Source organism: Orbicella franksi, chromosome 6 (genome assembly GCF_964199315.1).
Source record: "Orbicella franksi chromosome 6, jaOrbFran1.1, whole genome shotgun sequence".
Classification (NCBI taxonomy): Eukaryota; Metazoa; Cnidaria; class Anthozoa; order Scleractinia; family Merulinidae; genus Orbicella; species Orbicella franksi.
The window spans coordinates 21,516,713-21,542,997 of record NC_138150.1 but is presented as its reverse complement, the minus strand read 5'-3'; the positions used below and the strand labels follow the sequence as shown (position 1 = coordinate 21,542,997).

Genomic DNA, 26,285 nt, shown 5'->3' with positions numbered 1-26,285 from the left:
ACTTCGAACTGAATCAGAAAGAATGCTTTTACTAGAAATGTAATTGCTCGGGTGACATCTAGTAAGTTCTCTTTGTCTGATTCCCTAACTTCCGAAGTGTTAAAAAAATCGATTATGTTGTAAATTTCTGAAGAGTACGTTTGTACGAGAGTCCTCCCGAAGGCTCTCTGCTAGCGAAAGCATGAGCGCATCGTTAATCGACTTAATCGACTGCAACAGTTAGCAGTTAAGTGAAAGTCCAATAACCATGGTAACCACCTGTCTACCTGTATTATAGTGTAACACCTTGTAGTGAGAACTACCTGAAGTTGTAAGTAGTTAGGGACCGGTCATTAGAATAGAATCATAGAATCTTCGCCCGAGCTTAACCCTTTACCACTTTCCTTAAGACTGGTCACTACCACCTCCATATTATGGGCTAAGTCTTTGTCAAAAACGTCTTTTTCCAGGAGCCATAAAAGTGGGTCCAGATGGAGACGCCTAACTAATTTCCCGGTGAACTCTGCATTAATTGCTGTGACGCTTGTAAAATTCTTGTTGTTTTCGAGCGAATCAAAGACCTCTTCAGTTACCTCTCTTGAGGTAAGTTTTTCTAGAAGCATATATGCCCTCTGCTGTAATCTCTTCTCCTTTGCTCTTCTCCCACTGCTGTATCCTTCTCCATCGCTTTCGCGATGCTGAGCTGGCTCGAATTCACAACTCGGATTCCCGAGTACGATGCCACCGCTCGAGAGGTGACAGCGGGCAAGGCGAGGCCGAACGAACAAACTCGGCCATTTCAGACGCTCTTGTTGACGGTGCAACGCTGGAATGGGAGAAGTACCGTCCATTCGAAGATCTCTCTGAAGACGAAATCAAGGCCATGTCTCTCCATTCCTACGAAAAGTACGAAAAAGAGCACTTGGAAAAAAACGCTTGGCATGTTTGCAAGCAGGTCGCCGAAAGGATAGACGACGCCCCTGTCCTGAAGAATTACATCTGTAGTAGGCTGAGTGAGTCTTCCGAAGAGTTGTTCTTTTTTAATGCTTCTGAGCTTAATGCGTACCGAAATGCTTCAGAAAACAGTAAGGCCGAAATACCTGGTGCGGCCTATTTTAGAAAGATAGAGAGCTTTATTGAGGACCACTATGTCCGAGGAGAGCTCTTTTTTGAATTTTGTCGGGATGCCTGTAATAGCCAAAGAGATGCAAGCTCCACACTCTGTTCCTGGTGTACCAACAACAGATGGGTGGGACCAGTGACAGAGAAAATCCCCCAGCCTGTGCCACACAAAGAAAATCCAGGACATTTTATGGATGTGTACGAAACGCCAACAACAGATCGTACTCCAGACGATTATCAACCGAGGAAATGTCTGAAGGACTTGTATGAACAAAACGCTATCTCTGCGGACAATCCAAACACCGTCGCTGCTTTCTGTGCTACCTATAATGTCGAGGAAAAGCATGTCATTGAATACCTTGGTCATCTAAATGATATAAACATCAGGAAGGATATTAGAACAAGGGAGGCTAACGAGAAAAGAAGATTAGAAGAGGAGCTAATAACAAGGATTACAGGTGGGGCACACTCATTGAGAATGGAAAAGTTGAGAAGCTGAAGGTGAGACAGCTTGACCATTACCTTAAAGAACATGGCCTGACCACTGTTGGTCTAAAGCTGGACAAGATAAAGGCAATTCGCTGTCATTACTTTAGACAAAAAAGTACAGGCAATGGAAATGAGTTGTCCAGCAGTGAAGAAGAGAGTGAAGAATCAGAGGCGGAGTCTGACGACGAGTCAGATGACGACGAGAATACCGAACAAGATCTTGTCATTGCTGCCCTCGATGAACAGTCAACTGTTCGTATACCAGATCTAACTTTTGTACCAGATGAGCAAATAGCTGAAGTCACGGTACAAGCACACACTGAATGAAAACCCAAAAAAGCAAAAACAAAACAACAAAACAAGAAAAAGTGGGAAAAAAAAACAAAGGCTGATCTAACACTACAGATCAACAGAGTAGTCGTCTCATTTCACTCATTTTTGCCCTTCCAGATGGCCGAATTACTGCTGAATATGACATGCTCATAGGTACTTGGTGGACTCTTATTAAATTTGCGCTCTATTAAAAAAGTAACTTTGAACTGTTCAACCATTTGAGATTGTTATATTGCTGCATGTCAGCAGACAACAGATAATGGGATCCAGACTAGAAAAAGACACGGATCAAGAGACACTTTTGAGACTGCGGGATAAGGGCCTCATTATACTGTAAGTACATCATAGATTGAAATTCTACCTGAATGTTAAAAAACACTGAATATACACCTCAAAAGTTGAATATGGGTGCGAAGACATGGAGGGAGGATCACGACAGCTATCAACAGTGTTGAGGGGGATCACTTCGGTGATATAACATTTAAAGGGGGGATCGGCTAAATTTTGCCGTGTTCAGCCCAAAATACTCCGTCCCACCCCTCCCCCCAGGCGATAAATAATGACCGGTCCCTTAATATTTACGAGCAGAATAACTGACTGCCTATGATGGAATAGCCTAGAACAACAATGAGCTCATTGGCAGCCAATAGGGGTTTACAACTTCTAAAAGAAACATTAGATCATCTGTTTGGAGACTAGCATAAATACAGGTGTTTTGTAAATTGTTCTTGGGTTACGCCCCCGGTGGTGGGACGCCGGATACCAGCGTGATCCCGTGTTGGTTATGTTCTGAGTGCGTTGTTGGATTAAACTCTACTCTGTTGGACCCAAGTAACGGCGTATTCTCTGTCTTCCCGTTGGATTGTTTTGCTGTAATAAATCCCGAGTCCTCTAGGAGTGTGACAAAACAACTTAAGGCGGGGGTTAACATGAAGGCCGTATTTTTGCTGGGTATTATGGTTTGAATGCAAATATCTCGTTCATGTTTCAAGCAGTGAAAAATCTCTCTGCTCATTTCACATAGCTACGTTTTGGGCTGTTTTGTAAATGTTTGGTGATTTTTGGGTATATTTAGGGATAAATAGTTTTTCTCAAAGGATTAGTAAATTTATGGAAATATGAAATTTTGAAGATTTGATGTTGTTTTAAAATTAGAATTTGAAGTTAGAAATTGGTAGACGTACACCAAACGGTTGCCCACCAACCCGGGGTGCCCGTTTGGGGGCCATCAACTGTCTGGTGGTGTTCCAAACCCCTTTTTATCCAGTTAATCCCTCTTTAAACTTCCCAAAATTTCACTTAAATTCATGTGTACCCCCGACTTAAGCGGCCTAAAAAACTTGTAATCACACAAATTTGCTTTCCGCGTGACGGCCTGGAAACCTGGCATGGATGATCTTGTCGGTCATCTCTGCAAGAATTCGCAAACTAAAACTCTTCCCAAGAAACGTAAGGGGCTTGATTTCATTTGCCAAGTTCGCTTAGTATGAACACGACGTTATAGTCTTTTATATGACCAATTCATTATTTACGAGAGTAGGAAAATCAATTTTCAATGCTAATGGTTGATAGCTAATAAAATATTATACCTTGTGAAGTAGGCCCTCATAAGTGGAAAACGGATGATAAAAGAAAAGGACTGCGGCACCAACAGGAGTTGAAGCCGCGGCGTCGATGACTGACGATGTCGCCATGAGTCATGCACTATTTCGTTGTTAAGGAAATGTTATGAAACAACATTCACTTGTTTGACAGTGCGTTTTCCTGGTTTGACAAGCAATATGAACAACGCTAAGCTCCAATCAGGTCAGGTCATCTCACAGACAACTTTTTGCATTTGCATAAGAATACAGGGCAACACACAAGCGAGACAATTTTGGGCGCATTCTGCAAAACATGGACTAATCACGCTGACGAACTTCACGTATACCTATATCTTTTGGGTTGTGTTTACAGCCACCGACAGGCATCTAAGGACCTTGTCCTAATGCGGACCTACTTCATATACGTAAGATCTGTGCACGTGCCGTGTAATGTAATAGTCGCTGTTCCTCAACATCGTAAAATATGTTTTGCAAATTAATCAAAAACATATACCAACTACGTTTCTTGACCATCTGATGAAACTGCAGTATCGCAAGAAGATCGAGAAAAATAGTGAGTTGTTGTAGCTTGTGCCCGATATCAAACTTTACCCAAGAGGGGGCTATTACAAATGTACACTACAATAGCTTGCAATCAGCCGGCTGTAATTGCACAATATGTGACTTGATCAGATTGTCCCTCTTAATCGGGAAAGGGACCTGTATTACGACTGGGAGGTGCTCGAGACATGGCTTGAAATTTGAATGATTTTGCGTGTAAACTGGAGTATGACGTTAACGTCCAAGCATGGGCTTACATTTAATTTGTCCTCGGGGCGATTCTGAATCTCGTTTCCGGAGCCCGCACGTTTTCGATCAGCAAGAGCCGAAGGATCACTGCCTCTGCCAACGAGACTGGGCTATTCTTGGAGGTATTTTTGGCACGCTCATCGATCATTCTTCGAAGAAAGCTGTGGGTCCTGAATAGAGTCGTAGACATATACTTGGACGAGATTCGCGTCAAAAAATTTTGAAGATGCAAACAGATTCCGTGGTGAAAATGATGGGTTTCGTGACTGCAATGCTTTAAGCTTGTGTTTGCGGAACTAATCATCGGAAAGCGTTGTGTGCCCAGATTTAATTGGAAAGACTACTCAGTTACTCAGTGTTCAGATGACGAACAAGGGAAAATATAAACTCATCTGCAGAACTCCAACTTTTGGCCGTACGTAAGCAAAGTGTCGAAAAAAACGATTAAATTTCAATTCTGGTGACGTTTATTACTATTAAGGGAAGTGATCATGACAAGTGTACTCGGACAGGACCTACAATACCACGAGAGCTGCATATCTTGTTTACCAACTCCCTCCCAACGCTAACGAGAAACTAGGAAGGTCCTCCTATTAACACTTCCCTGAAGAGACCGCAACTGACTCCCTGTACTAAAACGATAAGCTAGCTTATTTCGTCAATATTCCGCACCAAGATTTGTGAAACGTCCACTCAAATTCGTATTTGGTCCTACCTACTGAGTGATATTGACTTCAACATGGGATACCAAGTAGACGTAAAAGCAGTGAACAACGACGGCAACACCGTTGATCAAAACGAACGGTACTATTACTTTAATTTTGGTTTAGTCACGCAGTGGTGCGACAAGAGTCGCCGAATAGGTCAATAATTAACAGTGTTTTGGGCAGTATGTCAAGCAAGTTACAAGATCATACAACAAGAGCGAGCCTTCAGACGATACTCTCCTTGATTTGCCGCATAGCGAGTTGATGAGCCCAGGTTGGTCATTGAATAGTAGTCGACGGATTCAACAGGTCCATAATGAGAATGAAGTGTCTCCACTTGGTCTGAAACTCGTTTTAATCCTTCAACCGCAGACTTGTACAACATGTGGCTGGTTGGGTACACACCAGCATAGACATCTACAGCTTGCTGAAAATGGTTCTCTGCAACATCGTACTCACTACAACGTTCGTGTACCAAGCCAAGGTTGAGCATGCAGTCGCCCACTTTGCAGTGGTTACCTCCCAACACTTTGATCCTGATTTGCAGGGCACGATAGTGGAAGTCTTTGGACTTCTCCAATTCACCCAAGTCCATATAGAGCACACCAAGGTTGCTCAGTAATCCTGCTATCGCTGGATGTTCCTTGTCTAAAATCTTTTCTCGAATACGCAATGCAGTTTCGTAACAAATTCTGGTTTCTTGAAGTTGGCCAGCAAACTTATACGCCAGCCCGAGGTTATTATAAGATTCGGAGATCATCATGTGATCTGGAAAGAAAAGTTTTTGTCTCATTTCCAGCGCCTGCTTGTGGTACTGTATCGCCTTGTCAAAGAGACCGAGTTTGCCATACGTAATTCCAAGATTGGTCAAAGAATCCGCCATCTCTGGGTGCACTTTGCCATAAATAATTTCTCTCAGTGCAAGAGATCTCTGGAAAAAGTTTTCTGCAGTTTCCAAGTCATCCAGAACACTGTGGATAACTCCAAGGTTGCAAAGTGAAGCAGCGACATCGGCATGCTCGTTACCATAAAGCTCTTCTCTTATTTTTAGAGACTTGTGGAAGTAGTCTTTCGCCTCTTGAAATTGGCCAAGACTGTACAAAACATTTCCCAATTTGTTCAAGGAATCCGCAACTTCCGAAGTGGGGTTTTCTAGTTGAAGGCGTTCTAGAAGAGCCAGAGCATTCTGATGCTGTTCTTTAGCTTTCTCAAAATTCCCTAGCTCACGATAGACAACGCCTAGATTATTTCTAGTTGTGGCGATAAACCGGACAATGCCTTCATCTTCATCTTCGCTTTCATCATTACAAATCTGAAGGGCATATTCAAAATACGTTTTGGCGGCATAAAAGTAACTATGTTTCCTGCAAACGTCGCCAAAACTGAGGAAAGCATTTCGCAGTAAACATTTGGTATCACTGGTTATGTCGAGTGCCGAGATGAACATTGTTTCCAAGTGACTGCTGAGCGATTTCAAATGAGGAGCCATCATCTGGGATAAGAAATGGAACTCCAAGTCAAACTGAAGCAGATCGTGTTCAGCAAACGTGGCAAACGTCTCAATGTACGACATCACTGAGATCATTGAGGCCTTTTCTTTACCATGTTTGTCAAAAAGGTAGCTCTTGAAGACATCATGTACGACCTGGTGCACCTTTATTAAAGGTCTTGAACTATCTTCTGAGGGAAGCTGCATTAGCAGAGAGCACCTGGAAATTTCAGCAGCGGTCATGTCCTCGTCGAGGTCTGGGTCCTGCTTGGTTACAAAACTGACTATCATGTCAAGGCCAACGGGTGCTGGAGCACACAAAGCTAGAAATTGAACCACGTGTTCAAATACGTGATTCTGGACCAGCTTCTGTAATGCCAGCGAGACAGCTGAGGTCATCGACAACGGGTAGCTCTTGCTCGTCCTTTCGTAGACCTTTTCTGTCAAATTCCGCTTCCCCATTTCCAGTTTCTTGAGGTAGCTCTTCCAGGTGAAACTGCTAGGAACTGGGCTTGTTGCACCTGCATCACGCAGATAACGAACATAGAGTGCTGCAGAAGCAATGGCCAAAGGCTGGTAATCTAAGGCCTTTAAAACTGAGTGTTCATCTTCCTCATCGTGGCATGAAAACTGGCATATACTTCTCAGAAGACGCAAGGCGTCGTTGGCTTGCATTCCCTGACTCAGGGAAACATGTTGGCAAATGGGGTCAGCAAATGGTAGATTGGTACTGTCTTGTGTTGTAACAAGAACTTGTCCACAACCTCCCCAGTCTTCATCAGGGAAGTAGCCTCGAATGCTTTTCAGGTCATTTGCATTGTCAAATACAAGCAGCCAGGAAGAATAGTTTTGCACTTTGGCAGAAACAAGGGTTTTGAGGTGGGCAATTTTTTCATCGGGCTTCAACTTTGAGTCTGCACCAGTTATGGTGCTCAGTGAGTATTCTGTGATTCCCAGTTCACGGGCAAATTTCTTGTAAGAATTTAGCATCGACTCTTCACTTTCGGCATTCAAAGTCATCACAAATATACGCTTGTCCTGATTACTGTCTTTCACGTTTTTATCATAAAATTTTTTTCCAACTTCCCGAGCAATCAGACTTTTGCCACATCCTGGGTTGCCAGAGGCATAAATTGTCACAATTGAATCATCTTCCTGAACTTTGCTTTGGAGATCCACGAACTTCTGCATGATGTCTTCAACTTCCGTACTTCGTTCGGTAACCTCATGGGATGGCTTCAGTGGAAGCAACATAAAGGATTTGGGCTTAGCCTGTACCTCTTCCTCCAAGACACCAATTTGCTCTTGAAGCTCTTGAATTTCCCCGGTTGGAAAGCTCCCTTGGTTACTTATTTTTTGGAGTCCTTTCGTGTCAAGATGAAGACCCTTGAAGGCATCTGAGACCAGCTGTACATTAGCCTGAAAATCAGATTCAGAAATCCTAGCTTGTGAAAGATGTGCAAAAACCCCATTGCGGAAATCCCTTAAATCGTCGACATTAGTTGCAACTGTAGGACGCAACAAAGGTCCAAGTGAGTCAGAAAAGAGAATTGCAAAAAAAAGACATGCACAATCCCACTCGCTGGTGTTTCCGTTTTGCATGATATTAAGAAATCTCTTGTTTTTGTTTCGGCTTCTTGGTGATTCCATGTCAAAAAAGTCCTGCCCATTTTTGGCAGTATCTTCCCATGGACCCAGCCTACATCCATGAATTCTGTCCCATTCTTCTTTGAACACTGACTGTAAACCATCCCTGATGATGTCGGAAGTGATGTAACAGATACGGAAATAATTGAGCTCTTCCAATGTGAAAACCTTGTCTGACATGTTTACCCTATGCGGTTACCTGCAAGTGAAATTTGAGCTGTTAAACTTTGTTTGGAGAAACATCTAGCCTGAGTTTCAGGTTTTCCGAAGGAAGACCTGATGCCCAGGTTAATTAACAAGTCACATCGTTGGACAGGGAAGGAAAAGATCCTAAAACAATTTGCCAAATGATCTCCTGGTTACATTTATCAACAAACACAACAGTGACCCTCTCCTCCGCAAAGGTTCGAAACGTTTGTTATAGAAAACCGCTGTGCGAGGTAAGTGCAGGCGCAAAGTCGAATGGATCATGGACAATTTTGAGAAGCGTCACGCGTCAAGTAATTGAATATGTTGTGATCATGTCCTTTTTTGAGAGTGAATCAGATTTTGTCTTTGATTGACAGTTTTTCCTTTTTTGGAGTTTAACAAGCAGTGAGGATTTTTAGCAGTAGCCGTAGAAGGTTAAGTCGAGTCGAAAAGAAAACCGTGATATAAAGTGAAGTTGCTTAGAGGCCGTAAATTAAATCGTTGTTGGAACCGTATGTTTGTTTGCCATGGTTTATCTACGCTACAGATCGTAATCTTGCGCCTGCATTCATATCGTTCAGCGGATTCTCTCCACCCGAAAGAAACCTGCGGAGGAGAGAGCAACAGTGAATGAAGGCACCATCCACCCTCTCTAAATAAAGTTGATTGATTGATTGATGGGTTTACCAGTCATATTCAGTGGTGTGTACAACAAACACTCCCACCTCGCTACCTATACGGCCATGCAGTTCAGCGACCTACACAGCTACCGTAAAAGTTTGGTCATTAGTCCCCCCCGCCACTGCTTATAAGCGAATCTAAGAAAAAACCTCTCCCGGGTATTAGTCCTTAACGTTAACAGGTCCACAAAAAATTCTCACAGAAAACGTAGAGTGAGGAATAATCTATTTTTTACAGTCTCCATTCAAGAAATTGTTTTGTGTTTTACGGCTGGGTACACATAAATTTAAGTGAAATTTTAGGAAGTTTAAAAAGGGATTAAAAGGAAAACTAGTGAGAAAATCTCAGATAGTGCAGAGTGTAATTTACGGCTCTGATGCAATAGTCACGCAAGTCCTCACTCCTGCTGCTCTCTCCCTTGGTAGTCCACTAGGCCTTTTCCTCTTTGCAGAATATGAGCGGACAAAAACTTGATATGACATAATCTTAGCCGTGTGTATGTTTCATGTTTGTGTTTTGCCCAAAAATAACTTACAATTACCGTTTGTCAAGACGGTTTTAAATTTATTGCGGTATTTTATCTTGAGTTTCGTTCATTTTGTAGCATTACTTTTCACACCAACGTTTGTAATTTGATACTTTTGTTTTCCTCGCCAATGTATGCAACAAGATACCTTTGTTTCCAAGAAAATGTAAGAAAGATGTGTATTTTTTTAACTTACTGCTGGAGATAAATGGAATATAAAAGTTAAATATCTGTTGAAAAATCGAAGAGGAACGATTTTGTTTCATTCAAAACGTAAATTTTCATTTCACCGATAAACAAGAATTAATCTAATTATCAAATAGTCACGTCGAATCACAGAATAGTGCGTTCTAATTCTGTTGCCAGCCGAGTTGGTGTAAACAATAAGACCACATCAAACCAGTAGAGTAATACAACTGAGGAGCGTTTCAACGAGAAGTATTGAAGGTAGAGATCTTTACTCGACCGAAATTATATCCCAAATCGGTGAGCGAGTCGCCTAATCGACTGATGAAATTAATTGGAGGTTTCAGTAAGTGCCACGGAGTCTGCGGCAATAATAACGAAGTTTCTTCTGTCACACATTTACTAGTTTTACATGTAACTAACGCGGGAATGTTTCGGCTGAATATGATCTTTGGGTTCTCTTTCATAGAAGAGGAAACAAACAAGCTGCTGAGGAGAGGCAATATGTTCCGATTCTCTATTTCAACCCTGGCAAACACACAATAGTTATAAAACAGCAGACGACGTTTCTTGAATAGAGCTAGGGAAGATTCCAGAAGATACGCAGTCACAGTAACGTTCTTTGCACTAAAAAAGGAGAACTGACGTTACCTGAAATATAACTGCCACCCCCAGCAAAAACGAGAGTGTGATATCACTCTTTACAAAAAATAAAAAAACCGTGTATCTGAACTCGAGAACGGAGTTTATCACACTAGCAATGCTAGAACACATGCGTCTTATATGTTATGAAATGTATCTTTCAATTCACCTAACATATATGTTATGAGTTAATTCGCCATTGCACAGACATTTCTTTATTATTTGGAAAATTATAGAAAAAAAAAACCCAACAGTAGCCTCTTTTCAGCTAACTACTGGAAATCTTAAGTTTTGTTCTTCTTTGTACTTTGCCGATTCTTTGTACACCTGAGCGTGTGCAACGCTGTTTCACTAACTTTCGTTTAGAAAACAAGTAGTTCGTTATCGGGTCATTTGAGTTTCTTTTTATTATTAAAATCTACCTTCCGTTCCCTCAGAAACTAGCCAGCTGAACTACTTTTCATTAATGAAGTTTTATTAGTTTCCTCGGAAGTTAGCCAGCTGAACTGCTTGTCACTAATGGAGTTTTAGTGCTTTCTATTCATAGGATAAGTTTTCCTTGCTGTCGGTAACACCAATTCAGAATTTCAAATTTAAGTATCTCACTTTTAATTTGCTAAGTTTGTTCTATCTTAATCTCAGCCTGTGTAATTTTAATCCTAGCACTCTATTTTTAATTTTGGAAGCCTCGTGGTGTTGATTAGAATTCGCTATCTTAATTAAGTACTTTCCGCTCGTATTGTATACCTGAAGTTACATTAGCATATTGTAAACACTTGACGTGTAAAGGATGATATATAAGCAAGTACGTTTGTAAAGCTTTTTCGATTACATCGGCTACATCATTACGATTCTACAGCGGTTACTCCGCCGAGTATGTCAATTTCACCCTCGACGTTAGAGTGCAGAATAAACTACTGTTGGACCAGTTATGACTCTTCCTTGACGTCCGTAGTGAAGACCATTGAAGTAGATCCTCGTGTACCAGGAAATCGTGACGAATTTCCGTTCCCGCAGCCAAACAGTGCTCTCCAGAGTTAGATTCCCCCAGTTGTCAGTTCAAGTGTCCGTTCAGTCCGAAATTTACAGTGTTGCAGGAAAAACTTATCGTCACAGTAGTTTACCGAAAAAACTTATCGTCACATATAGTCGACTTTGATGCTAACTAATCTGCGCATGCGTTTAGAGCAAATTGCTTCTGTTCTTGAGAGAATGGCACCACAAGGATAGCATGAGATTTGCAAAACCATAAATATATTTTTACCATGTTAAAAAAACAGGCAACGTAAAGACGACGCGTTTTGCGTAGTGCACTCGGGTACCTACTGCACCCAAGCCCCCTTCCCGCAAGGTTAATTGATTTTAAAACAACATCAAATCTTCAAAGTTTCCTATTTCCATAAATTTTACTAATCCTTTGAGAAAAACTAGTTATCCCCAAATCTACCCAAAAATCACCAAAAAATTTACAAAACAGCCCAAAACGTAGCTACGTGAAATGAGCAAAGAGATTTTTCACTGCTTGAAACGTGAACGAGATATTTGCATTCATACCATAATACCCAGCAAAAATACGGCCTTCATGTTAACCCCCGCCTCAAGTGTGCAACAGTTGTTAAATCAAAGGACTCCATGCAATGATGTCTGTTCTTCGTGTATTTGTTTCCTTACAGATAATGGAAAACTCCGGTGGAAAGCATCCCCTGTAGATACAGAGCCCTCCGTATATGAGCCCCAAAACCCCTTATGAGGCTTTTAGTCAAGTGACTACTGGTGACTCTGTTCTGAGCACAGGGAACCCAAGCTCCAGCTGTAAGCGATGATGGCCTTCTTACGTAATAGTGATCATGGCAAAATTATATTTAAAACTTTGTATGGGAATATTTACGATCGGTTTTAGGGGAAGAAAATACTAGAAAACTCTTAATAATAGAAATGCCTTATCGTACTCCCACCCACAGTGTTTAGCTCGTTGTCTGTTCGTTTTTTCTGCTAATTTGAAGCGGTTTTCACGAGTCTAACATCGCTTCCGATAGTTCCTACTTCTAAATTAAAGGAAACGATAACTCGCTATTAAAATCACCAGAAAAAGCGAACAGACGACAAGCAAAACACTGTGGAAGTAAGATAAGGCATTTTTATTAGACCTTTCTGGTATTCCTATTCGTAAATATTCCCTTACAAAGTCTTATAGTCATGACCACTATTACGTGATCTCTTCGTAAATTACTACGATTATCAGTTGAGTAAGGCACGAGGGAAGTTTGGTTACGAAGTTTTGGCCTTAAAATTATGGTGTTGTCACGGGCAACTTACCTCGTTTCCATTGGTAACAATATCAACGGCCGTTGGTCGCCTGTCGCGTCGCCTACAATTTCGCGCGCTTTGCTGCCAATGACGTCAAAGGCCGACAAGTTACCAATGGATACGGAGCCAGTTGCTCGTGACAACAACAAGATTTTTACGTTAAAACTTGGTGACCAAACTTTCGTCCCGCCTTACTCAACTGATAATCGTAGTACAATGTTTGGAGAGGAAGCCACATCAGCCTTAGCTTGTTTTCATCCGGGTCCTCTATACTGGTCGAACTGGAATTCGGAGATGTTGGTTTTGTGAAGGGAGGAAAACCGGAGTGCACATGCATAGCCTGCAAGCAGGCTCACCTTTGAGGAGGCACTTGTGCTGGTAAAAGTGGCATATTATGCTACTAGCATTGCCCGATTTATTTCTACATTATGCTCAAATTATGCTCGTTTTTGAAAATTATGCTACTTTTTCTTTAAGTATACTTTTCAAACAAAAAAAAAAAACACAAAACAGCTCCAAATTATATATTTACTGTCAAGAACGCATGAGATGCCCCCTGGTCTTGTATTTGCTTGTATTTGCTTTGCTTGAGCGGGTTCTGGCCTATCGGGTGGCTGTTCTTCCTCTCGCATGTGTAAGTTTCTCGACGCCATTTTGTTGCCTGTGAATACGGAAACTGGGACCCACAGTCTCACTTCCTGTGTACCCAGTCGTATAGACGACGAATGATGCAGTACTGTGCCAATCTTCTCCCCAGTTTCCCCTCCCCCCAGACATTGCAAAATTGAAAATAGACTGAACCGTGGACAGAGCTTGAAAATAATCAACCTTTTACTCCAAGCAAGTAATGACTCTAGTAATGTTCCCTTCAAAAAATTTTTAAAATAAGCTGATTATGCTAGCGGTGCTACTTTTACAAAAAGGGCAAAAATTATGCTCATTTTTCCAAATTATGCTGAAAATTATGCTAGCACAATCTATAGATCGGAGTCTCTCCGCCGCTGCCTAGAACAACAAGGCATTCGCACCGTCTTTAAGTCCGACACGACACTTCGGTCACACTTAGTGCGACCAAAGGACACCATAAACCCGGCTAAACAAGATGGTGTTGTCTACAGGATTCCCTGTGAGTGCGGCAAAGTCTACATCGGGGAAACAGGGAGATCTATGCAGGAGAGGATCAAAGAACACGACAGGGATATACGACTCGCCCGAACCCAGACCTCCGCCGTTTCTGAACACACCCACGAGACCGGCCACTATCCTATCTGGAATGAGGTCAAGTTTATTGATCGAGATCCTCACTGGTACACACGTAGGGTCAAGGAAGCTATTCACATAAGACTTCACCCTAACAACATCAACAGGGATAGTGGAATTGAAATTCCTGAAGCATGGATACCCACGATCAAGAAACACAACAACAGGAGAACGGTACAACAGCGGACCACTGAGGGAACAGCTACTCGCCGGAATAATGGAACAATAGGAGGATCGAAATGCACCAATCACAGCCGACCTTTGTGATATAAATGATACCGTGCAATCAGTCGACCTTATCGCCTGAAGAAGACTAGCAGTAAGCAGTCGAAACGTCGCGATCTACATCTCAAGTGACTACATCGTGAGACAAACGATAATACCCTTTATTATTGCATCTACCACGATGAATAACAACAACCTTTTCCTCGACAATCTATAGATCGTTTTCACTGTCACACAATTAAAAAAATAATAATAATAAATCGAAAACCATTCACTGAATAAAGTCAAGAAATTGTGATCTTATAGGAAATAGATAGAGAATACACTTCTCCAAGTTTTAGGTTTGTGTGTTTTCCCAGACTGCAGATATTTGTCGAAATGTTTCGCAGAAATTTACAGAGCCCAGCATGGAAACGCCATGTTGGTGCACCTCTGTGGTGCACCAATATGGCGGCCGGAAACTAGTGTAAACATCAACAACTTACTTTGGCTATCTAGGCGACTGATTATCTGTACTGAACAAAAAAATTGACATAAGCACTTTTCCTAATGATCTAACTTCTGAAAAAGCTAAAAGCGAAAGAGGAACTACACGTAGTCTTTTGCCGCCTGTAGTCTGAGATGGTCGCCGTCTGACATTGCATCGATACACGTATAACGAAAGGACCGAGGATTTTCGCCTCGCTATATACAGCCCGGGTTAGGGTGATAGAAATGAAGAAATTCATGTCATGTTGAACTATCAGTTTATACGGAAAGATCCAAAACAATACGCAATACTAAAGTACGGTGAGATCACTTCGACTAACACATGCGGCATAACTGCGTACTCTTGAAGTTTGATGGAGAAGGAAACGTGATCAACATTGATACTTGATCTGACAGGTTATTTTAACTTACCATGAGAAGAAGGTGACTTGTTTTGACTCTTTAGAGAGGTCGTCTTTGAAATTCCAGCTAAGTTCAGACGGAAAGAATATTACATCCGCTCTCTTCCGTCATACTCCGATTTTGTCTGTGGATACCGATGTCACGTAATATCAACAATTTTTCACATAATTCAGTGAACAAAAAGACACTTCCATAGATCTATTTACTACCCCGAATGTAGTAAATATGAGAAATTTCATAAGAATCTTTTACAAACTCATGAAATATGGGATCATGAACTTGCCAATTTTTACAAAGAAATGTACGCTTACCCTCTGGCTCAAGTTCGTTTATTGATCCTAAAATTAGCTTCCTTCGTCAGACAAATTTACCGGGATTGCGTGACGAACAAGAGACTGGATCGAGTTCGGTTTAGAAACTTTTCCTCGGTCCAGTCTTCATTATAATTGACGTGCCTAAGTGCTACTGACGGAAGAAGGAAAGTTCTCTTCGAGAGTTAGGTCATGCAAGGTTTGAACTAGTCTACAGGTAAGGGGAAATTTTGTCAAGTGATAGGAGAAAACAAACGTGTAGTTTCAATTTCGCTAGTCTTGCACTGAAGAGAGAAACGGAAAGTTGCTGAAGCTGGTAAAAGGAGATTTTCCGTGGAGATCTTTTAGAAGTGTGCAGCTTTCAGAAAGCATATACCGATACCAGAATGTTGCATTCGAGGAATAGCAAAAAGCGTGCAAAATGTTTGTGCCACAGTACATTAAGGTGTTACGTAGAGGTTTCAAGAGTGAGTGAAAATGAAAGGTGAACAATAATGAAATGCATTGTCTGAAATGAGGATAAGAAGCCCCACTGAAAAGGAAATCTGTTGGGTTTGCAATTTCAGGGTGTCTTCCAGTGAGAGAATTCCCTTGGGAACATGTGTATGATATAAATTTCATTATATGGCAGAAGCAATAACCAAACCTTAGTTTCCAGAGTGTTCTTCATGGATTCAGCCAGGATGTTGCCTATCTTTGTTGGATCATGTGCACTAAAGTCATCAGTAGTGGAGTGACAATTGATACTTTCGATTGATACACTTGATCAATACTCAGCCAACACTCCATCGACACCCTGGTTGATACTCCATTGACACTCCATTGACATCTCGGTCAGCAGTCGGTCAACAGTCCATTAATTTTCAATCAATGCATATGAGTCAGGTGGCAGTCGACCAACTATCAATGGACTGTTGATCAACAGTTGATTGAGTGTCGACTGAGTATCAATTGGGATGTTGATTGAGTACCGATCAAGATATCAATCAAGTATTGAGCAAAATGTTGATCAATGGTATCGATTGAGGGTATCGATCAACACTCAACTGCAAATGCCTTTAGCACAAATGATCCTCTTTGTTATGCCTCTATCAGTGTTAAGCCTGAGGAGGGTGGGGATCCTGGTCATACGTGTGGCATGTGACTTGTCAGAAGAATTTTTGGTTAAAATCCCCACCGTAGCGCCTGGAACATGGGTAAAGTCAGATCAAATATATCCCCACCTAGCGCAGCGCTGTAGCGTGTTGCCCTGCAGGTATTTGTTCATTTCAAGAGAGGCATAATTTCTTGCTGTCAATAGATGGAAAATATTAGAAATCCAATGCTTGATTGTCCAAGGAAAAGTGACACTATAAATTAAAAATCCACACAATCTATGGAACGCCAGAACTGTCTTATGATACTTTTTTTTATTATATTGGGTGGTTATGTCATTATATTTAGTACTTATGTTATTATATTCGGTGATTAACTCATTATACTCGGTGCTTATTCCATTATACTCGGTGCTTATGTCTTTATATGCAGTGTTGTCTTCATTATATTCGGTGCTCATTCCATTATATTCGGTGCTTCCCTCGTTATATTCGGTGCTTTCTTCGTTATATTAGGTGCTTTTTTCATTATATTCAGTGCTGTTTTTATTATATTCGGTGCTTTCTTCATTATATTCGGTTCTAACTTTGTTTGGTGTTTTCTTCATTATTACGGGTGCTAACACTATTATATTCGGTGCTCTCTTCCTTATATTCGGTGCAAAGACCATTATATTCGGTACTTCCTTGTTCGGTGATTACTTCATTATATTCGGTGCTTTCTTCGATATGATCGTCACCAGTCTTCGCAAGGGGCCGTACAATTTGGAGGTAGTCTAGGGAAAGCCGGGAAAAACGGGTGTCACAAAAACTCAGACCCCGAAACCTCAGACCCCGAAAACTCAGATCCCTCGAAATTAAAAACTCAATTGTTATCACCTGAATTGCTCTATGGCCACAATGGGGCGAGATGTTTATCTTCTCCGGTTTATGTTGTCACATTGATCAAACGATGAAAAACAAATATGTAACTTCTCAGGTTTATCGCTGTCTTGTCAGTCAAACAGTGAAGAACTAACAAGGTTTAGAACAGCAGCCGACACTGTGTTTCAAAACAGACCTTTTTTATGCAATTGTATGTAGCAAAAAAACTGTGTTGTTCTCTGAAACATACTCGTTTGATCGCAACCTGCTTTTTGAGTTTATGTGCCTTGCGTGACTGTCGGCACATAAAAAGTCAACAGGTAAAAAGCATGTGAAGGTCGAACCGATTAAACCACGATGTCTGGTCTCGAAATGTGAGTGAACGAAAATTGAAAACTGGCGCAAAGGCCCCGCCACGAGGCAGATTTAATAATTAACTAATCCAGGAGGTATGAAAGAAAGAAAAGAAAAAAAAAAAAAAAAAAGAAATAGAAGTGTTTGGTTTGAAACTTACTGGTTTCTGTAAGAAATATTCACTATTCCTGTTATAAGTTGGAATGCAAACATGGCTATCTCTATGTACTCTTTTTTTCTTTTTTTTCTAAATTTTGTTAATTTCTGCAGGTTACGTGCCGACAGTCATGCAACACACATAAACTCAAAAAGCAGATTGCGATCAAACGAGTATGTTTCAGAGAACAACACATTTTTTTGCTGCATACGACTGCATAAAAAAGGTCTGTTTTGAAAAACAGTGTTGGCTACTGTTCTAAACCTTGTTAGTTCTTCACTGTTTGACCGACGCGACAGCGATAAACCTGAGAAGTTAAATATTTGTTTTTCACCGTTTGATCAACGGGACAACATAAACCGGAGAAGATAAACATCTTGCCCCATTGTGGCCATAGAGCAATTCAGGTGATAACAATTGAGTTTTTAATTTTGAGGGGTCTGAGTTTTCGGGGTCTGAGGTTTCGGGGTCTGAGTTTTCATGACACCCATTTTTCCCGGCTTTCCCTAGACTACCTCCAAATTGTACGGCCCCTTGCGAGGACTGGTGATGATCATATTGAAGAAAGCACCGAATATAATGAAGTAATCACCGAACAAGGAAGTACCGAATATAATGGTCTTTGCACCGAATATAAGGAAGAGAGCACCGAATATAATAGTGTTAGCACCCGTAATAATGAAGAAAACACCAAACAAAGTTAGAACCGAATATCACGAAGAAAGCACCGAATATAATAAAAACAGCACCAAATATAATGAAAAAAGCACCTAATATAACGAAGAAAGCACTGAATATAACGAGGGAAGCACCGAATATAATGGAATAAGCACCAAATATAATGAAGACAGCACCGCATATAAAGACATAAGCACCGAGTATAATGGAATAAGCACCGAGTATAATGAGTTAATCACTGAATGTAATAACATAAATACTAAATATAATGACATAACCACCCAATATAATAAAAAAAGTATTATGAGACAGTTCTGGCGTTCCATACAATCTGTCACAATTTACCATCCCTATGCAAAACAATTTCTGTGGATATCTAACAGTCCTTTGCCATCACTGTATTACAGTGTAGTTCAATTAGACACTATGGATGTCAACTGTACAAAACGTATTTTGAGCCCTAGATATATACTAGTAAATAAACAATATTGGTAAATATCTGCTGCATAGGCTGAACTGGATAGTACTGTGCCTAACTTAATAAATAGTTGCACACCAGAGGAGAAAAGTAATAAATAATTATTTTGCTTCCTTTCCCTCAGCTTAAAAAGACTCATCAATCATTAACAGCCACTATTCAAAATGCCTACACTTGATCAGTTCAAAGCATCCATGGTCCTCAGTGCAGTGGGGGATGCATTGGGCTACAAGAATGGCGAGTGGGAATTCTGTCACTCTGGAGAGGCTATTCACCAAGAGCTACAGAGCTTTGGCGGACTTGAGAACATTGATATTAAAGGCTGGGTTGTGAGTGATGATACTGTCTTGCACCTTGCCACTGCAGAGGCTCTTGTGTCGTCATGGAAAACACGTCAAGAGCTGTTTCTTAAGATTGCTTCAAAATACAAGGAAAGTATGGTAAGATGGCTATGTTAACTATGGTATGTTTATTTGAAATGTTTGTTTTCTTTGTTTCAGTGGCATGCCTGAAAACTAGCCAAGCTTAGTGCTTGTATAGCTAAGTGCATGACAACTATAAATAAGATTTACATTTACATTTTACATTACATCATTTAACTTTTGGTACACTAACAGCCATTTGCTTGTTGACGCATGGTGACCATATGGTTAGCATGCTGCACTCTGGACCTAGTGGTCCAGATGTGAGCACCAGACAGGGTCACTGAATGGTGTTTTTGGGCAGGATGCTACCAGTATACTTTAACAGTGCCATTCTCCACCCAGGTCTATAAATGAGTTCAAGGGAATTTAATGTTGGAGGCACCCCTGCAATGGAAAGGCATCCCATCCAGGAGGGAGGAGAAGTAGAAATACTCCTATTCTCTTAATGCTATGGAAACTGAGATAAGCTCTGGTTGTTAGGACCACTTGACCCCACACAGCAGGGTTGGACACTTAATTCTGAGAACACTCGCCATTTGGGCGAGTGACCCTTAAAATGCACTCACCAGGACCAGTTTTCACTTGCCCAAAAGTTTACCCCCCCTCCCCACTCATCTCTCCAACCATTTTACTAATCTTTTATTTTTACTATTTTTACCATCAAATCGACTCCGACAACATTCTATGCGACCAAAGTTTGTTTGTTCTCAACACACCACTTGCTAATCATTCCTCTCTCCTCATCATACTTAAACCACGTCTGGCCAACTTGCCATTTATAGAAAACTTCCTGGTCCTTTGTCTTGTTGTATTCCCTCATATCAGGGGCAGCTTTCAGGGCTTTTTCGTTCTTTTTTCTCATCATCAACTTTAGAAATATATTTCCACATATTGGCCATGATCAGCTTACTCCATTTTTAAACTTATAGAGAGAACACACATTAATCAGAATGCTGGGAAAGTACGGGAAAACAATTCACTTGCAACATTATCGAACACGTGGCAGACTAAAGATTATTACTTCAAAGGAAAATTCTATTTAAAGACCTTAAACCCCAAGAAAACACAATGGAGGCACTTCTTTTATTGATGAATCTTCATGAGATCCCTGTAGTTTGCAAGTAAACATGTCTGTTCTTCTCAGGAGCAGTCCTTGGGTGCCATGTTTACCTGATCACCAATGGCTTGATAGTGACCAACAGTACTGCTTTGTACAAGTACATGCGTTACGTAATTAGCACTAAGAGAAAGCCATATTTGTCTATTTTCGAAGCCCAATGTTGCCTTTCAGTGCCTATTTATTAGACAGTTCAGAATATAAAGCTTTATAAAATAGAAATGGTAAGTTTATGTTCTGAGATTTTCTCAGCAAAATCGTATTTGCCAAATGGGTGAGTGGTCCATGATTCGCACTCACCCGACACTTTAGACACTTGCCTGGGTGAGCGGGCAACTGCTAATGTCCAACCCTGCACAGACTTTACTTTACTTTTCTATTAGAGGGATTTTGTGTTCATACTTTATTGATTTGAACACTCTTTCTAGTCTGGAATTTTTCCTCAGCCTGTAACTCCCATATGTGTCTTGATCAATAATAATAATTAATTTGAAAAAATGTTTCTTAATGACTGTTTAATTTTTTTAAAAATACTTTAATTTGTAGTCTGACATGGCAGGACGAGCACCAGGGAACACAACATTATCAAGTTGTGCGCATCTGAGACCTGGACGACCCCAAGGATTTGTGGTGCCATTTAATCCCAGAGGGGGTGGGTGTGGTGCAGCCATGCGTTCCATGTGTATTGGTCTTTTGTACCACTCACCAGAGAAGCTTGAAGATCTGATTGCTGTTAGTGTAGAAAGTGGCCGAATGACACACAATCATCCAACTGGTATGACCATTACTCACAAGTGCTTTACTTTATTCATTTCATTTGCTCACAGTCAAATTGTTAGCATGATAATGGATTACATCATTTAGGAAGTACTGCTTTCTTTGTGCTCTCTCATGTTGCTCAGCCAAATAGAGACTATTTCTGTTATGAGTAAAGACACAAATAATCCATCAGTCTGTGGAGGGAACTGCTAGCAATTGCATTTATTTACAAAAAAACAGTGAAATACAGATAAGCAGTCAAAGAATCCTAACGGTTTCAAGCCAAAGGTTAACAACAAAAATATAGTAACTTAAAGTAAAATAGCCTTTGTTTAAACTGTTCATCTTCAAATGATGTGATTTTCGCAAGGAGTGGCTTATAAAGGGATACATTATCCCAGTGGGAATCAATAAAAAAGAAATGCTTAAATAATGTTTCTACTTGAGCTAGCAAGAATTCATATCAACTATGCAAGAAAACAATGATAGTATCACTTCCTTAAAGCTGATCACCTCCACAGCACTGTAAGGAGTGACATTGATGATTGTTGGATGGGAAATTTTAGGGCATAATTAACAATTAGACCCATAGCCCATGAGGCGAAGCCGAATGGGCTATTGACCCGTGGCCCTTGAGGGCGAAGGGTCTAATTGTTTTAGTATCGCCCAACTAGTCGGACAGAAAAGGTGATAATAAAGTTAGCAAATGCAAGTTGAAGAAATATTTATTTGGAAATAAAACAAAAGAAAGCGTCATGCTCAATGGCGCCAATTTCGCTACTTGATGACTATTACTAATAGTCCCCTAGTAGCGTAGCCAATCAAAATGCAGGATTTGCATTAGTCCACTAGTTGGGTGATACTAATATGAGATATCCAAGCATGCCAATATTTTGTTTTTTGTTTGTTTTGTTTTTGTTTTTTTTTATTTTTTATTGATTTTTTTAATTTTAAATTAATTTATAAACACAATATACATAGGAAAAACTAAACAACATAAAAAGAGGAAAATAATAATTTTACAGCACAATACTTACTTACAGAACAATATGATAGTTAGTTACATCCTTTAGTTTACATAGCTAAAACAATATAGTTTGTAAATGTCCAGTTTTTTTGTTTGTTTTAAAGTTTCGAACAAAAAGGCAGCTCTACTAATGCTGCACTTCCTACATATGTACAATATGGTAAGCATTATATTACTGACCAAAAAAAAAACATAGACACTATTTACATCATTTGCTTAGTTACTGGTAACAAAACAAAGAAACCACCTCATCAATGCATGTTAAATGATATGCTGAAAGGATTCTTGGAAAGCAGTCATAGACTTGTTTTTAAATGCTATTTCTTTCCATATATTTAATTTTCTTTTAGAAGTATGAGAAAACTGTCGAAAGAGAGCTTTTCGTTTTGTAGGCAGCTGCATTATATAGAAAATTTTGCAATTAGAAGCACATAGTTCAAAGAGTATCTGTGTTCCGTTGTGGTGAAAACACCCTATAAAATCATACTATTTGATAATGTTAGCTGCTTTTTCGTTATATTTTTTCACCAGTTTTGAAGAGTTTTCCAAAAGGCTATAATGGAAGAGCAGCGTAAGAACATATGATCTAGGGAGTGTGTATCAGCTAAGCATTGAGGACATACATGGTGTGTCAGACGTTTTGGCTCTAAAAAGAGACATTTTAGTTGTGAGAATGTTGTGTATAATCGTATATTGAAACATTGTTATTTTAATGTCATATGTGATCTGGAAAGGTTATTCATACACTTTTTGGACTGTTTCAGGAGTGAGACCATGTTTTAAGAATTTAGTTTCAGCAGAAGGTGGTATGAAGAATTTCTTCAACAGCAAGTTGTACACATATTTGGTGGAAATGGTTTCTTCTTTTTCCTCATTTTCTTAGCATCACGAAGGAGGATTTTCAGATGCTAACCTCCAAGAAGTTGATATAGAATTAATAAGACCAAAGTAGAGGGTGAAGGGCCTTTTGAGCTTAAACTCATAACAAAAGTTTTTAAAGGAATTTACCATCCTCTCGAAGGAGATACTAGATTTGTATTATATTTTTGTCAAGCCAACTTTTGTAGAATACAGGTTTACTGTTAATTAAAATTTTTCGATTATTCCAAATTACCTCTTCATAAGTGAGGGGAGTCTCACTTCTAAGAGAAACAACGGCAAATGACTAAAGATTCCATAAGAAGCGTGCCAATGTTGCTGATATGGGTGGTTAATAAGTGTATCAGTTTTTTTTTTTTTGGACCTTCATTTTTCCCCTTTGCAGTCCTTAGAATAGAAAGAATTAAATCTTGAAGCTATCTTCCAAGCTAAAAGTACTTCTTAGTGGCTTAAGTTTTATTTTTTGTAACAATTATGTGGGTCATTAGGTTTACAGGAAAGAGCATTGTACTTACTTTATTTAGGTCGTTTTCCCACGGTGGAAGAAAGGGCTGGCGAGAGAGCATTGTGTGATCACCCAAGTGATGCTGTACGATACACTATAAATGATAGCCTAATGTAACAACTCAATTAAAGGGTCTTTGCTAATTTGTTTGTGTGTAGCTAGCCAAACTAAGGGCAGAAAGATATCTGTCCTTAGATCAGTCACCTACTAAGGTGTTATCTAATAAGGTAAACTGTTTGTCAATACAATTACAAGTAAACAAACCTGTCAAAAGTCATATTAAATTTTGAATATTGAGAGGTGTGGTGGCGTAACGGCTAGCGCGCTGGACCCAGGATTGATCAGTCTGGGTGTGATTCCTGGCTGGGGTAATTATGTTGTGTTCTTGGTCAAGACACTGTACTCTCACAGTGCTTCTCTCCACCCAGGTGTATAAATGGGTACTGGAAAATCCCGTGATGGGCTAGCATCTCATCTATGAGGGAGTAGAAATACTCTTAGTAGCTTAATGCTCTAGAAAAACTAGGACACTTAAGGCCAACACAGACTTTAAAAATGCCATCGCTATTCTCAGGGTTTATCATTCTCACCCATTGACATCAGTAAGGATCTGTTGTCAATATGTTATCTGGAGATAAGTTATCTCGTAAATCCACAAATCATGCAGGCATTCATGATCAGTTTCATGGTTACTTGTGCAAAAAGGTTTCATTTGAATTGGATACGAGCTAGGATGTAAAAAATTAGATTGTATCTGATAGGACATCTCAGGTTATACAAGACAGTTCAACATGTTGTTGCTTTGTTTGTACCAGGCTACCTCGGTTCCTTGGCGTCTGCCCTATTCACATCATTTGCTGTCCAAGGAAAACCCGTGAGGGAGTGGGGTGCAGCACTCTTGTCCACCCTCCCCAAAGCAATGGATTACATCAAAGAGGTTGATCGTGATGTCGAGGAGAATGAACAGCATTGGCCTTACTTCACTGAGGCCTGGACGAGCTATCTCTCTTTCCGTGGAATTCTTCAAGGTACCAGTGACCCAGTATTTCCTGAACCTTTCCCTATTAAGGAACGCGACGTGTTCTACAAATCACTGAGTTTCAACGGGTGGGGCGGGGCCAGTGGTCATGATGCACCAATGATCGCTTACGACGCCCTCCTAGGTGCAGGGGCATCCTGGGAAGAGCTTTGTAGCCGAGCCATGTTTCATGGCGGTGACAGTGACAGCACAGGAGTGATAGCAGCAGCTTGGTGGGGAGCCATGTATGGTATGGATGAGGTTCCTGTGGGTAATTACAACAATTTGGAATACAGAAAAAGGATCGAAATAGCAGCTGCTAAACTGTTTGCCAAGGCTCAAGAGCTCGCTTAGATCACCGCCAAAGCTTTGTGGCAAACCGCAATGACGATGGTGATAACAATTCTGCATGACACTACTTATTACACCCACAACAGGTTATTATCAGATACATTTTAATGATGAAGATGATGATTGTGGCAGTTGATAAATTTGACATCTGTGAACGCTACAACTACAGCACTGCCAATTTTTGTTTACACAAATGTGACACCTTAGAGATACGTTGATTATATCATTATACAATGGAATAGGGTACAAGATTTTTATGATTGTAATATTTATTACCAGGGCCCCTCTGGACACCAGCCGTGATGCTGAATAGGCCACCCTAGCTAAATAAAGTTTTACTTTCTTACTAAGATGAAATTATAAGACTGAGCCTATAATCCTATAAAGCCATCTTTCCAGTTGATCGAGATTTTCATTTTTCTTGTATCAAAGTGTTTTTTACTGCTTACGTTCAGTGGAGTTTGAAATTAGCCAAAGACAAAGTTGGAAGACGGAAACTAGCATTATATTCAAGCATATTAGTGTGGATACTGTCTCGACTATACAGCACTGGTCACATGTGCACATAGCGATTCAAAGTCATGAAACAACGAATGATGGCGCTCAAAAAGAAGAGGACAAGACAAGGAAAGCGGACAGTGAAACAGTCCGTATTTTTGTGCCATTTCGTTGGCTAAAACATAGCTTTCGGAGATGTCTGGGACGAGTAAGGCAGTTCGCGCGTCAGGTCTCTCTTCTTCCCCGCCCCTCTCTCTCGCTCCAGCGGGCGCGGAAGAAGAGCTCGTTGGGAACGAAGCTGACAGTAACGAGTGAGAATAACACAGCAGAGGCAGAATTGTATCACCCATAAATGTAATACCAACCATAAATGTAATAAAAATTAACCATAAATGTAATACTAACCATAAATGTAATAACTTTTAACCACAAATGTAATAAAACCACTAACCATAAATGTAATAAAATTTGCCCATAAATGTAACAAACTGAACAACCATAAATGTAATAAGGCTTAACCATAAATGTAATAAACTGGCTGTGACTTCCAAATCAAGGGGCTACAAACTTGCCATTCTCATTCTTCGTGAAATTGACTTGAAATTTTCAGTAAGACCCCTAAAGGCCTGACTCCTTAAAGAAACAAAAATACTATTTCTTTGTGTGCAGTCCTAAACGAGGCCCATACGGCGTGAAATATCGCG

General features: G+C 40.3%; 2 protein-coding genes and 1 pseudogene across 2 annotated transcripts; 2 read left to right on the top strand and 1 right to left on the bottom strand.

Annotated features, from left to right (window-relative positions):
* Positions 1 to 174: 174 nt before the first annotated feature.
* LOC145490811 (uncharacterized) lies at positions 175 to 2,088 on the top strand (annotated as a pseudogene).
* Positions 2,089 to 3,540: 1,452 nt separating this feature from the next.
* Positions 3,541 to 15,379, bottom strand: LOC145490809 (uncharacterized). The gene is made up of 2 exons (XM_081469906.1): positions 15,076 to 15,379; positions 3,541 to 8,358 (listed from the first exon to the last, which is right to left on the bottom strand). The coding sequence occupies exon 2, from the start codon at positions 8,337 to 8,339 to the stop codon at positions 5,220 to 5,222; it is 3,120 nt and encodes a 1,039-aa protein (XP_081326032.1). The 5' UTR covers positions 8,340 to 8,358; positions 15,076 to 15,379; the 3' UTR covers positions 3,541 to 5,219.
* Positions 15,380 to 15,521: 142 nt separating this feature from the next.
* On the top strand, positions 15,522 to 25,440 carry LOC145490812 (ADP-ribosylhydrolase ARH1-like). Its single transcript, XM_081469907.1, has 4 exons — positions 15,522 to 15,594; positions 19,127 to 19,442; positions 21,091 to 21,319; positions 24,530 to 25,440. Exons 2-4 carry the CDS (start codon positions 19,167 to 19,169, stop codon positions 25,084 to 25,086), a joined length of 1,062 nt encoding a protein of 353 aa, XP_081326033.1. The 5' UTR covers positions 15,522 to 15,594; positions 19,127 to 19,166; the 3' UTR covers positions 25,087 to 25,440.
* The last annotated feature ends 845 nt before the right edge of the window (positions 25,441 to 26,285 follow it).